The sequence below is a fragment of the Hypomesus nipponensis genome, chromosome 7 (genome assembly GCF_054491055.1).
Source record: "Hypomesus nipponensis isolate SF chromosome 7, ASM5449105v1, whole genome shotgun sequence".
In the NCBI taxonomy this organism is placed as follows: Eukaryota; Metazoa; Chordata; class Actinopteri; order Osmeriformes; family Osmeridae; genus Hypomesus; species Hypomesus nipponensis.
The window spans coordinates 5924347-5939169 of record NC_140367.1 but is presented as its reverse complement, the minus strand read 5'-3'; the positions used below and the strand labels follow the sequence as shown (position 1 = coordinate 5939169).

The 14823-nt window shown below is 50.7% G+C and overlaps 1 protein-coding gene across 3 annotated transcripts in view; it reads right to left on the bottom strand.

The window, feature by feature from the left end:
- celf2 (cugbp, Elav-like family member 2) overlaps positions 1-14823 on the bottom strand; it is a 106454-nt gene that overhangs the window by 32564 nt on the left and 59067 nt on the right. For all 3 annotated transcript variants that reach the window (XM_084701220.1, XM_084701221.1, XM_084701222.1), the window contains exon 3: positions 3697-3893. In XM_084701220.1, the coding sequence (XP_084557346.1) occupies positions 3697-3893 (197 nt within the window). The remainder of the gene's footprint in view (positions 1-3696; positions 3894-14823) is intronic.

The window sequence follows — 14823 nt, the reverse complement described above, 5'->3', positions numbered from 1 at the left end:
AAACTGCAGCCACCGACAAGAGGGATGGTGAGAGTGAGAGAGGAGAGGACTGTGGGGATCAGACGACTGGCAGGGAAGGGAGAGACATCCTGGAGTGCGAGTGTGGAATAAGTGCAACATGCTGGGGGGTTTATGAAAGGGGCGGAAAAACAGCAGAGGACAAAAGGAGAGGGTGATGGCTGTGCTCAACTGGCCCTGCAGGTGGTGGAGAGACGGCGAGACTGGAAGAGAGACAGCGCTCCAACCCAGGTCCCTGAACTCCGCACTGGGCCGCAGAACACGGGCTGAGCCCTCTCGCCCCCAGGCTCCACTCAGCTTCTGACCCACATTAACTACACTCTGCTGCAATTACTGCTCACATAACCCTCTCGCTGGGATGGGAGCCCACACTGCACGTTTAAGGTGAGTTTGCCTGTGTGTGTGTGTCAGAGAGGTAAAGTGAAAGAGACGGTGAGAGAATGAAATAGAAAAGGAGATGGAAAGAAAGAGAGAAAGGGAGATAGAAAGAAGGATAGTCGATAAAGCGGCTGGAAAGCAATGGATTGACAGAAGGGAAAGAGAGGGTGAGACGTGCTATAGGTCTCAAATCGATCCGTTTTATAGTGAACTTTAGCGTGCACTTCCCCCCTGTTTGCTCCTATCCATATCTGAAGCAGATCAGTCGTCTGCAAATCCACTTCTGACTCTGTGGGACACCCTCATCCAAAGTAACCTTGTAAATCCTCTTCCCTCACTGGAGAAAACACCAGGCCTTCCCAGCCTCAAAGCTGCTCTCTGGCCGACCCCAAACACACACTGAGAAATTCCAGCACTGCACTGCTCTAATAACCAAGCAGCCAGCTATGCCACTGAGGCATGCAAAACACACGCACGCACTCACTCACACACGCACACACACACCAACCCCATTAAAATCCACCTGAATTTGTTCTGTAATTGGGCTTGGGTAGAATGCTAACAAAGCTAATGTCTTGTTACGGCAATCTAATTGGCTGCTCTGCTTTACGAAAGAGTGAAATAAATCACTCTTCCATCTCAGGTTGTCTGAGGCTCCACTGAATCCATTAGGAGATAATTGCGTTGGACATAAAGCGATCGCTGAGCATTTCCCCTGCGTTATGGGAAAACACAGTCGAGTTCTGATTGTAATAACAAATGTCTGCCTTTGGAGGACTTAAAACCCCTGGAAACCACAACTGGAAACCCCTGATTTCCAAGAGGGCCTTACTGTGAGTGATGATGCATAATCAGATCATGTGAACAATTTGAGAATGTCTGGTAACACTCAACAAGTATGTATGTGTGTATGAGAGTGTGTGTGAGTTTGTGTGTGTGAGTGTGTGTTGATGTGTGTATGTGTGTGTGATAACGTGTGCAACTTGGGGTTGGTGGTGTTTACTGATGACTTGTCTTTCTTCCAGACATCACGGTTGGAACCTTATGTACTAACCAGCCTGCTAATCTACACATTAAACTCAGATTCCTCCATTTGTGTGTGTGTGTGTGTGTGTGTGTGCCCGCTGTGACTCTGCGTCTATTAATGACAGGTTGGATCCTCAAGATTAATGACAAAGACTGTTCCATGCCAGGACATGCACCTTAACACAGACAGACTCTCAACACCACACACCAACACCACACACCAACACCACACACCAACACCACACACCAACACCACACACCAACAAGCACACACACACACACCACACACACACACCTGGGACGTAAACTTTTATTTTAGTCAGAGGACCATCTCTGTTTACCCCTCTGGCTCTCTCTCTCTGGCTCTCTCTCTCTGGCTCTCTCTCTCTGGCTCTCTCTCTCTGGCTCTCTCTCTCTGGCTCTCTCTTTTCTGCATACCATTCATTTTGTCTTTCACACTTTTTTCTTCTTTCCCCCTGCCTCGGTCTCTCTGCCTCCATCTTCCTGTATCTCCCTCTCCCCCTCTCGGTGTCTCTCGAGCACTCACACAGCTAAATGGCTTTCTTCGGCTCCACTCCCCCTGTCTCCACTCATCTGTTTATTGACTCTAAACACATTAAACCAACAGCAGCCAAACTAAACTCCCCAGATTGCACACAACAGCATTCACACACACACACACACACACACACACACACACACACACACACACACACACACACACACAGACACACACACACACACACCTACCGGGTCAGGGGTTTGGAAAGAAACAAACAGAACAAAACCATTGCTTCCAAAATCCAAGCAGCTCTTGTTGAAGTCCCAAGGGAACTAGGGACCTGTGGGTCACCCAGGGCAACCAGGGGCTCTCTCTCACCCCTATGACTGGGATCTGTAGTTTGAATAAGCCGTTATTCAACAAACTGACCAGGGGGAGAGAATCCCTGACACCAGGGAAATTAGAATGGGCTTCAGACTGTGGAGAGGAGAGAGGGTTTTCTGGTTCCCTGTATGAGAGGATGTAGATCTGCCAAGCCCACAGGAGAAAGAGAGAGGGAGATAGAGAGAGACAGAGAGAGGGAGAGAGGGACAGAGAGAGGGAGATAGAGAGAGACAGAGAGAGGGAGATATAGAGAGAAACAGGGAGAGGGAGATAGAGACAGAGAGAGATAGAGATAGACAGAGAAACAGAAAGGGAGGGAGCATGTGAATAAGAGAAAAGAGTGCTTATTTAACTAGGGGAAAACAACAACACCACTCCGAGGCAGGGAATAACAAGTCTAGTAAGAGCCCAATCTAATCAAATGGTCCATTTCCTCTTAAAGCCCTCCATGTTGTTGAAGAGTGCAAGAGAGCGAGAGAGAAAAGGGAAGGGGTTTACCATCTTTAAAAGGATACTGATGTTTTCCTCTCCGAAGTGGCTACAAGTGATACTCTTGCTCATCAGTCTGCCAAACAGCACAAATTTGAGGGTTTCAGAGAAAGAGAGCTTCAGAAACACAGGAGGAGGACTAGGATAAAAAATGAGGGGAGGATGGGAGGAGAGGATCTTTGGCTTTTAAGAACAAAAGAGAACTGAACAGAAGAGAATAGAATGCGTTGACTTTAAGCACCATGCGCTGGCCTTTGGTTATCTGACACACTGTCAGATGTCTCTGTCTCCATCCTTTAGTAATGGATGAGACTGTCTCTGGAAGACCGCTTGCGTGGTTCACAGGAAGAGCTGGTAGCGAGGGATAGAAGGAGAACTAAAGAGGGAGTGTGGGTAGAGGTGAGGGACTGCTAGTGTTTCATCTTTCATCTTTCCATTTGTCCTTTTTTAGCGAGACGCTCCTCTCTCTCTCTCTCTCTCTCTCTCTCTCTCTCTCTCTCCCTCCCTCCCTCCCTCCCTCCCTCCCTCCCTCCCTCCCTCCCTCCCTCCCTCCCCCCTCCCTCCCTCCCTCCCTCCCTCCCTCCCTCCCTCCCTCCCACCCTCCCTCCCTCCCTCCCTCCCTCCCTTCCTTCCTCCCTCCCTCCCCCCCCTCTCTCTCACGCCTACTGCTTACTCTCCTGTCTGCTCTCTCACAGCCTCAATATGAGAACGAACACTGGATGTGTGAAATGCAGAGTGATGCATTGACTGGGTTGATGTGTTTGTGTGTAAGGGTGTGCAACAGTGGCGATATTTGTCTGTGTGTGTGTGTGAGAGAGAGACAGCATGTATGTGTGTGCTGATGTGTGTGTGAGAGACAGAGTGTATATGTGTGTGTGTGTGTGACAGTGCGTGCTGACCTTTGCTCTGTGGAGGGTTCTGACTCCGGTCTCGGAGGATGTTTATCTGGTAGACTGCTCCGTACGGCTCAAACAGCTCCTTCAGCTCCTTCTCCGACCAGGACCGCGGGATCTGCCCCACAAACATCTTGATGGCGTCCGGGTCGGGCTGGTCCGAGTGCTCCAACGCTCCGTTCATCTTCCCCGCCGTCCCGTTACTGCAGGGGGAGACAACAGGGGGCGCTACGTCATGAACTGCTCCCAACAGCCACATCAAGTCCTCAGACACCGCTAAGTATGTATCGTGTTGGGTTGAACATGTCAACAGTTCTATAGTGGTAGCGACCACTGTGCCAGACTGCTGAGGACTGGGGAGTCATGCCTATGGACAGTCATTTGTAGAAGAGTGTGTGTGGGGGGGGGGGGGCTGAGCGACATGATGACGTCTGCCACACCTGTGTGTGTGTGAGTGTGTAATCACTGCCGAGTGATAAGCAGGGTGAATGCATACTGCCAATGCAGGTTTGACTTTGGCTCTGCTACAGTATTACAGGATATAACATTCATCCCTTCACATGCCACCACAGCTTCATACTGACTGTTCAGAAGAAACTGTAAAAAGCTTAATTAGCCTAATGTCCTTTTCCATTTGAATCAGTTGTTGTTGAGTCACGACAAACTAGTCTGGCCTTGTGTGTCATGTAAACTATGTCTTCCAGCACAAGGAATCAGATAGTCTTATTTCTTATTTCATATTTCAGAGGTCCTTCTAAAACCAGGATTCAATGGTCTTCTCAACTGCATTGATTTCTATTGAAAGTCCAGCAGTCTCAAATGGTTGTCACATTTGCAATTGATCCAAGGACTTCTGCATGAATAGGCTTAACAGTAGCAGTACACACACACAAAGACACACAAACACACACACACACAAATACACACACACACACACACACACACAAACACACCGTATAGGCCTGCAGTCTCACTAAACAGAAACCGTTCTTGAAACATGCAACCAATATGGAGGTGAGGTTCCAAACCTTCAGCACAGTCCTTCTCCACAGAAGAGTTCAGAGGAGGGACAGAGAGAAAGAAAGGGAGAGAGAAAGAGAGAGACAGAGAGAGAGAGAGAGAGAGAGAGAGAGAGAGAGAGAGAGAGAGAGAGAGAAGGGGGGGGGTTAGAAGACAGGGAAAAATGTACAGACCTTTGAGCACGGGTCATCCATCTCCTGCAGAAAGCACCAAGGCGTTCAGCAGAAACGCCCAGTTCTTTAAACGTCTTAAAGGACATGTCAAATAAAAGACCCAGCGCCCCAACGAGCCGGTTAGCAAACAGGCACCAAGGGTCCCCGCGGCAACCGTTCCTCGCTGTACTGGCCAATAAATCCAGGCCGTTCGCGTCGGGGACGGCGCAGGAGTTACTGCCACAATGAACGGCAAGTGTTAGGCCAACGTTCAAACACATAAAGCAGAGCGTTGCCACAATGTTAGAGCCATTAACGGGAGATGAACGGGCTGCACACTCCACGCTTCAGCCCTGACGACGGCTGTACATCCATTCCACAATCCCCCAGGACACACACACACACACACTACTGTAATGGGTGGAACAGGGAAAGGGATGAGCGAGAGAGATAGAGAGAGGGAGAGAGACGGAGAGGGAGCGAAAGGGAGAGAGAGAGAGAGGGAGAGGGGGAGGGAGAGAGAGGGAGAGGGAGGGAGGGAGGGAGGGAGGGAGGGAGGGAGGGAGGGAGGGAGGGAGGGAGGGAGGGAGGGAGAGAGAGAGAGAGAGAGAGAGAGAGAGAGAGAGAGAGAGAGGGAGAGAGAGAGAGAGAGAGAGAGAGAGAGAGAGAGAGAGAGAGAGAGAGAGAGAGAGAGAGAGAGAGAGAGAGACAATGTCTCATTGTTGGGTGTCTGTCCGAGGCCGGGAAAAGAGAATGAATCTAAGGTGAGGAGACAAAATGGTCTGTGTCTGGGGAAGCCATTTTAACAACCTTCCACCCCCCCCCACCCCGTCTGTTTCTCTATACAGGAGAGAATGAGTCCTTTGCTTCTCACTCACGGTGCGCACACACACACACACACACACACATACGCACACCCATATTTGCTAGGCTGCAAAAATGCATATGAAGCTTCATAAAACTGTTACTGCATAACCAATAGTGTGTGGACTACTGAACTTTTTATGTGTGTGCGCAAGTGTGTGTGTTATGGAATGGCTAGGAGAAGGTAAATGTACTCCGTATAAAAGAATGAGTGTTTCTCTCCATTGCCCCTGTGGCCAAGACTGACAAGGTGTTATTGCAGTCTGAGAGGTTGTGTGTATGTGTGTGTATGTGTGTATATGTGTGTGTGTGTGTGTATACGTGTGTGTGTGTGTATGTGTGTGTGTGCCTGAGACAGCGGGAGTGTGTCCTGGGGCACGGATTAAGCCATTGAGTGGATCCACTCCTGCCATAGCCCCTCCATCTCTCTCTCCCCCTTCCCTCTTTCTCTTTCTCCTCCCTCTCTCCCTCTCAATTTGAGCCAATTGTCTGCCTTAATGGCTTAACTATTGCTTCCATCACTCTAGTCTCCCTCCAGCCCAGCACCGTGACTGAGGGGTGATCTACAGTCTTAGCCATGGTCTCTGTGAGTGGATATGTGTGTGTTGTGTGTGTGTGTGTGTGTTGTGTGTGTGTGTGTGTGCGTAACATTCCTTGGCAGGCAACTAGCTAGAATCTCACTCTCGTGTTTTCCCATCCTTTTGTAAAAGAGCAGTTGTAAAGTTCCCACTGTCCGTGCAACTAACACGCGCACACGCTGACCCCGACCCTATCGATCAGTTATCCACTGGTTGGTGAGCTATACAAGGCTGTGATCTTGAGCATATGTTTACCAATAGCAACAGCACCAAGCTTTGTCTGCCTATATTGATCAGGGAGGCTGGAGGCTCAGTAAGACTGCTGAGGCGGCCCTGAGCCGGCTGGACAGACAGAGCTGCACACACGCCCACGAGAGCCACAAGGAGAGAGAACAAGAGAGGGACGAGTTAGAAAGAGAGTGATAGAGAGAGAGAGAGAGAGAGAGAGAGAGAGAGAGAGAGAGGGAGAGAGAGAGAGAGAGAGAGAGAGAGAGAGAGAGAGAGAGAGAGAGAGAAAGAGATAGAGAGAGAGATTGAATGAGGAATGGAAAGGGGAGAGGGATAGGGAGGAGGCCTGGAGATGGATGTAAATGAGTTTTGGGGTAGAAGTAAGCCAAGTTGTGAACACAGCATGGCTTTTCCCTGGATCCCTCCTCTCTTTCTCCCTCTCCTTTCCTCCCTCTCCCTCTCCTTCCCTCCTTCCCTCCCTCCCTCTCTCTCTCTCTCTCTCTCTCTCTCTCTCTCTCTCTCTCTCTCTCTCTCTCTCTGTGCATTATTGCTCACACACACACACACACACACACACACACAGTAAAGCTCTCTCTCACATACACCCACCTCCATTTCTCTCCTTCAATGGAGTGTTCTTCACATGGTATAGCTGCCAGACTCCTCTCACAGGGAGCATGCTCACAGGACGTGTTGCGTTCCTTGGGGGGAACTAATCTTGTTGACAACGAGAGCGAGAAACATCAGTTCCCCTCCAGTGGTGAACCACCAAGGTCAGTCCAGTCATACAGGCCTACAAAGTACCCACTAGCAGCTCTATAGCACTTCACACGGACAGACCCTCTCACACACCTGCCTGACGACAGTGTGTCTGTGTGTGTGTTGCCGTGTGTACTTGGGGGTGTCTGTGTGTGTACTTTATGTATCTATTTGTGTGCGTGTGTGCGCTTTGACGATGGCAGCGGCTGTTTACCATACCGGTTGGTTTTCAGTGGGACCATCTCGAGACGTTGTGCGTGTGTGTTGGTGTGAGAGTGATATGTCGGCGGTTACCATGGAGATATGGAGTTACATACGACGCGGGGAACGCTCAAATAAATGTCACACTAGCTAATGATGCTGCGCGGCTGCTCCACCACGCTAGCACACTAACTCTGCACTAACGAGCACCACAGCACTGCTGCTAGCTAACAAGAGGAAACTATCACACACACACATGCGCACACACAAGATATCAAATCTAGTCAATTAGGGCTCAGAAGAACTCTGTCGCAGTGCACATTCCAGAGGTGATGGAGAGGAAATGCAGTGTGTGTGTGTGTGTGTGGAGGAAGGAGAATAGTAGGTACTGAACCTGACATCAGAACTCATGGTTTGCGCCCAAACAAGTGAGGAGCAGGTATGCCTGATCACTTATCTTGATTAGGACAAAGTTCGTTTTTTTTGTTTCGGCGGGATAGGATGAGTGTGTGTGTTTGTGTGTATGCACTTTGTGTCCAAACACAACCTTTTTGCAATTATCCGCAGCTGTGGATTTGGAGCATCTTAAATCCCTAAATACAAAATTGGTCCTATCCCACTAGCTGCAACACCACATAATTCCCCCCCCCCCCCACCACCTCCTTTATCCCCTGACAGAGCCCAATCTCCCCCAAAACCTTGTTTCCATGGGAACAGCCCTGAAAAAGGGAGTGTCTATTTAACAGTGTCCCTGACTGACCAAAAAACCCTAACTGCTGACCTCTCTCTCTCTCTCTCTCTCTCTCTCTCTCTCTCTCTCTCTCTCTCTCTCTCTCTCTCTACCTCTCTCTCTCTCTCTCTCTCTCTCTCTCTCTCTCTCTCTCTCACACACGCACACACACACATACACACTCCTGACCACATACACATTTCTGACTATGGTCATTTTTTGGATCCATGAGTGAGTGGATAAACTGAAAGTGTGTTCCCCTCCTCTCCCTCTGGTTTCTGCTTCTTCCTGAATCCCCTCCTCTCTGTCCTCTTCTGGTGGAATGCCTTCAACTCATCCCCTCACCCCCCCCACCCTTTCATCTGGCCACATGCTCTGCTGCAGTGTGTCTGTGTGTGTTGGAATGGCTCTGATTGACTGGCATGGCTGGGGCCTGTGTTCTGCCAGACTTCCACATTGGAGTCGCTGACAGAGAAAATGACCCATTTGACTAATGCTACAATGCTCTCTAGAGCCAAAGAACCAGGCCAGAGAACGCACAGGACCAGAACAGAACCAGCGCTGCTGTAACACACCCACCCTCACACACATACACACACACACAGCGAAAGAAAGCAGAACCTAGATATGTAGACAGAGGCCGAGGCTGCCTCTCCTGCAGCCTGTTTATACAGTAAGCCCTCCTGTTTTTGAGGACCACAGTCGTGACTAACACGCCGAGGACAGAGGAAGACACAAAGAGAGGGAGGAGGCTGAGAGTCAAGCGCATGAAAGAGAACGATTGAACGGAGAGAGATAGAGAGAGCGAGAGAGAGAGAGAGAGAGAGAGAGAGAGAGAGAGAGAGAGAGAGAGAGAGAGAGAGAGAGAGAGAGAGAGAGAGAGAGAGAGAGAGAGAGAGAGAGAGAGAGAGAGAGAGAGAGAGAGAGAGAGAGAGAGAGAGAGAAAGAGAGAAAATAGAGAGAAAAAATCTATTAGTATGTGTCAACCTGTCAATCAAACAGACAACCAGCAGAACAATGGTTTACGTTAAATCTATTCTACGCTCAAATGTGTTTTCATCAGCTTTACACACTATGGTTTCTTTCTTCTAGATTTATGATGTATTTACTGTACACATATATTTACTATCCTTGTGACGATGGAAGGACTTCAAGTCCTGCCAATAAAGCATTTAAATTGAGAAATTAAAATTGAATAGTTACAGAGAGAGAAAGAGACAGACAACAGGATTGTGGGGCTGCCAAGCATGCGTGAGCCTGGGAGAAGAAGCGGCCATGTTTACACAATCCATTGATTTAACAACATGAGTTCATTCCGCCTTCAGTGGCCCTCTAAGCCCCATTCAGGCCTATTGTATGGAGGGCTTTAAGGCTTCTTAAACGGCTGTGAAGGGACGTTCTGTTTAGAGGTTACTGTCACCAACATTGGCAAAGGCTAATGTCTTAGCTTGTCATGAGGATAAGAGAGTATAAAATTGAAAATGGAATGAGCTTCTTTTCTGTGTGTTCCAGCAAAGCACGTTGCTGTTCACTTGGATGGACACACACACACGTGCACGCACACACACAGACACACACTCCTCCCAGTGGGTGTGTAAATGTGTTGTTCTCAGAGAGCCTCCAGTGTTCGAGTTGCAGGGACAGGCAGAAAACCGTCTGTGACACTTTAATACACCACCATTACTGCTAATGCACAGCCCTCAGAGAGACAGAGAGAGAGAGACAGAGACAGAGAGAGAGAGAGAGAGAGAGAGAGAGAGAGAGAGAGAGAGAGAGAGAGAGAGAGAGAGAGAGAGAGAGAGAGAGAGAGAGAGAGAGAGAGAGAGAGAGAGAGAGAGAGAGAGAGAGAAAGAGAGATCGAGATAGAGAGAGAGAGAGAGAGAGAGAGAGAGAGAGAGAGAGAGAGAGAGAGAGAGAGAGAGAGAGAGAGAGAGAGAGAGAGAAAGAGAGAGTGAAGAAGAGGGAGGGAAGGAGAGAGAAAAAGAGAGGGAGATGGGGGGGGGAGAGAGAGAGAAAGGGGGAAGGGAGAGGGAGAGTGGGATCAAGCAGGGTAGGGGACATGGCAGCGGCAGAGAGCAGCAGGATACAACCTATTTATTGGTCAGTCTAGAAGGGTAAAAGACCATGTCTCTTTCTCTAGTTGTTTCTCTCAGTCTCTGTCTCATTCTCTTTCTGTCTCTTTTCCCTCCCTGAGGGGCCCTGTCCTCCCTGCTTTCAAACTCCCCCACAGAGCAAATAAGGCCAGGGGATAAACGACATCACAATGTTTTCTCTCTAAATACATGCCTATATTTTCATGTCTTCTGTCATTTCCGTTTTCAAGCCCTCTTTCATGAGATATATAACCTGCAAACACACAGACAGTACAAACCTATTAGTGGAGGGTCACTCCACATGTGCTGTATGTGCCACACACACACACACACACACACACACACACACACACAAACACACACACACACAGTGTTGCTGGGCTGGCTCGGGATCCAGTCCAACATAGTCTGGTCATGATTCATACATAGTTAATCCACACTTTCCAGCCGTGTGCTGAGTGGATTTACTGTTCCATCTGTGACTCCCCTGCCTGCCTCTCTCCATGCCTCTCACCCCTGTCCTTCACTCCTCCGTCCTCCTTCTGTCTAAATCAGCCATCTCCACTGCTTCATGTATGGCGTAAGTGCTGGATATTACCAAGCAGTTGTGTGAGCAGGGGGGTGGAGGGGTGGGGTGGGGTGAGTAAGTGGTTAAAAAGGGGAAAAGAGGAACTGGAGGTGTTGGTGTGGAGGAATGATGTCATCAGTGTCACTTCTCCTCCCACCTTCCAACATGGCCTCCAGGCTGGGACCCTGAGGCAGGAGTAGGAGGAGTTATCGCCTCACGGTCCCTGAAAGGTGGCAGGTCGGGGGGGGGGGGGGGGCTCGGAGGGTGATACCATTACAGGATATTAGGGCGGGGTGTTCATTTTCATTACACTTTATGGGCTGGAAAAACATTGTCATGCATACCAATTAGTGGAGGAACAGATGGCTCAATATGCCCGGTACATCTCGTCTCAAACACACACACACACACACACACACACACAAAAACGCTAACGTGTGTGCTAAAGGGAGCGGGAGAAGACCAGTAAAGGGAAATACATCAACAGCAGGCCAGACAACAACAGGAGAGAAGCTGCTACTCACAGCAGCTTTGGTAACAACACTCATCCCTCCTCATCATCCCTCTCTCCTCCACTTCTCCCTTCCCTCCCATCCCAGGTCATGACCTACAGAGAAGCCGACCCTGAACAGCCTGCTGAAGACTGGCCCGTGAGAGGGCCATATGCTAACAGTATGCCACAGCTATGTGTGTGTGTGTGTGTGTGTGTGTGTGTGTCTGTGTGGTCTTATATGAGCATGTGTGCGTGAGTGTGCTAGAAAGGTGACGAGGAAGCTTCGCTGACACACTAAGACTTCAGCTGTCAGATCAGAATGCCAATTGATCAGTTCTATTCTGCGCATTCTAAACTCCACTGTCATCTGCTCTTCCCATCTCTCCTCCTACCCCTCTCTCTTCAGGCCACGAGCTGTCTAGGTGCTTCATAAAAGATGCAGAGAGGTCCAGCCTACAAGCAGAGTGAATAGTGGTTTGTGTCTGGGAGGGTACAGGTGTGTAACGCCCCATTGGAGGCTTTGTGCTAGCCAGTTGCAAGTAGCGCCGGCGTTAGCCACGCCTCAGTGGGCTTGAATGGGGAAGCGCTAACACGCTAGCGCTGCAATCCCAAAGCACATTGATCTCTCTCTCTCTCTCTCTCTCTCTCTTCTCTCTCTCTTTCTCTCACATTCACTAATAACACAGAGCTTGGCCCGCTGACTCTCTGGGGCCATCAGGAGTGCGACCCGTGCTCTCACACACACACAGGAGATAGGGAGGACACCGATGGGGATACTGAATGGTTAACACTGTACGCTGGTGGGATCATTATGGGATGTTTTCAGTTCCAGGTCATTCCATCTGGCCTCAGGGCCTAAACTGGGTTCTTCATGTTAGAACATGTATCTGTGTTTTTCCTCTGGATAAACTGTGCTTTTACTGTGTGTGTGCGTGTGTGTGCGTGTGTGTGTGTGTGTGTGTGTGAGGAGTGAGGTAGTAAGTGTGTTTTCTATGGCAGTGAGGGGACTGGTGTCCCTATATTTAGAGGCATGTTGTTACATTTCCAATCCATTATCTACACCTATGGGACAGGGGGGATTTGAACACAGCAGCAGCTGCCTGCCAGCGCTTACCACAGGCAGAACATCACACACACATGCTCAGAAATACACACGCCACACACACACACACGCCATTGTCGCATGGTGGAAAAGGAGAGACAGGAGGCACAGGGGAGAGGAGGGTGAGAGGGGTTGTTAAGTGACGATACAGCATCCATGTATATGAGTGTGCGTGTGTGTGTGTGTGTGTGTGTGTGTGCAGGTGTGTGTGCCCCACTCCCACATATTCAGCTTCATCTACTGGAGCAAGGGCAGGGAAACTGAAATACCTCTCTTCAGCTCTCTCCTCTGTCATTCTAAATGTTTAATGAACCCTTCCCTCTGTCGTTCTCTCTTTTACCATCTTTCTCCTTCTCTCTCCATCTCTCTATGTCTCCAATATTTTTTACCCTCTTCCATTCCTCCTCTCTTAGCTTTCTGCTCTTTTAAACCCTCCCTCCCCTCCACTCCTCCCCCACTACCTTTCCCTCCGTTTTGGATGAGGATGGAATACTGAAGTGGCTGATGTAGCTTCATCTGCCCTCCCTCCCTCCCTCCCTCCTGCCCGCCCTCCCTCCCTCCCTCCCTCCCTCCCTCCCTCCCTCCCTCCCTCCCTCCCTCCCTCCCTCCCTCCCTCCCTCCCTCCCTCCCTCCCTCCCTCCCTCCCTCCCTCCCTCCCTCCCTCCCTCCCTCCCTCCCTCCCTCCCTCCTCTCTTACTGTCTGTGTGTGTGTTTAGACACAGAGATTTATTTCCAAAGCGGTCTCACATCATCCTGCGGCTCCTCAGAAAAACTCCAGGTTTTTTTTTTGTCTGCTTTCCAAACTCATTAATTTAGTAGGGCAAATCAAACAGTGCGTAGTAAATAGGAGCTCAAACCTGGAAAGTCTAGCCCGAGAGAGAGAGGGAGAGAGAGACAGAGAGAGAGAGAGAGAGAAAGAGAGAGAGAGAGAATTCATGTGTGTGTCCAAGTGTGCGTGTGTACAATACGGGCGCCTGTCCTCAGCTTGGTTTTCATGGTAATTAGTGGCTCTGTGCTCTAATGAATGGCCTATGAAGTCTTGCTGGGCTTCGTCTGGTCAAGGTTAACCACCTGCACCGCCGTATCAACGGGCCAATCACGGGCCTCCCCAGCCTCATAGATCACACCCCTAATGTAAACACAGTATTGGCAGGATGCGGAGGTTCACATCTGGGACCAGAGAGCCTGGGGGAGAAGAAGACTGGGGGGGGAAAGAGAGGGATGAAGATGGATGGAGAGGGGGGGCGGGTGGAGAGGGGCAGGGAGACGGGGGGAAAGAGAGACGTTGGGGGAGAGAGGGTAAGGATATGATGGGAGGGGGGCAGGGGGCTGTGGGACAGATAAGGGAGGAGAGGGTGGGGGAAGGGAGGCTGCAGGCAGGGGGAGGGCAGGGGGAGAGGGGCTGGGGGAGAGGGGCAGGGGGAGAGGGGCAGGGGGAGATGGGCAGGGGCAGGGGCAGGGGCTGGGGGAGAGGGGCAGGGGGAGAGGGGCAGGGGGAGAGGGGCAGCGGCAGGGGGAGAGGGGCAGGGGCAGGGGGAGAGGGGCAGGGGGAGGGGGAGAGGGGCAGGGGGAGAGGGGCAGGGGGAGAGGGGAAGGGGGAGAGGGGAAGGGGGAGAGGGGCAGGGGGAAGGTAGGGAGAGAAAGGCAGGGGAAGGGGGAGAGGGGCAGGGGGAGAGGGGAAGGGGGAGAGGGGCAGGGGCAGGGGGAGAGGGGCAGGGGGAGAGGGGCAGGGGGAGAGGGGAAGGGGGAGAGGGGAAGGGGAGAGGGGAAGGGGGAGAGGGGCAGGGGGAGAGGGGAAGGGGGAGAGGGGCTGGGCGTTCTAAGAGCTCACGGGCGATCACGCAGTCGGAGGGGACGGAACATGACGGCAGGCGAGCGGGAGTCCAACGATGATGATGTCAGAGCAATTACTGAGCACACACAGGATCGCTGGGGAGCTAATGACCTATGAGTTTGAGAACATTCTACAGAGTCAATTATTCAATCATACAAGAACCTGGCAGCAGAGAGGGAGGCCCAGGGCGAGGTAAGGGGGGCATGGGGAGAGTGGAGACAGGGTGAGGGTGTGACTGGAAGAGAGAAGAAAGAAGAGAAACAGATGCTGTTGGCACTAGCCTATAGGTATGTGTGTGGATGTGTGCGTGCGTGTGTGTGGATGTGTGAGAAAACAGGAGGACGCGCTTGCCAAAAAATCAATAAAATGGATCCACACTGGTTTGTTAAGAGTAATTGGCATGGATTTAAAGAGAGGAGTCTAAGGGAAGTTGATTTAGTCCAGTTGTGTAAGGCCTGTTATATTTTGTCTCCAACAGGGTTTAGCCAACCCTGCACACCTGCCCTCACAG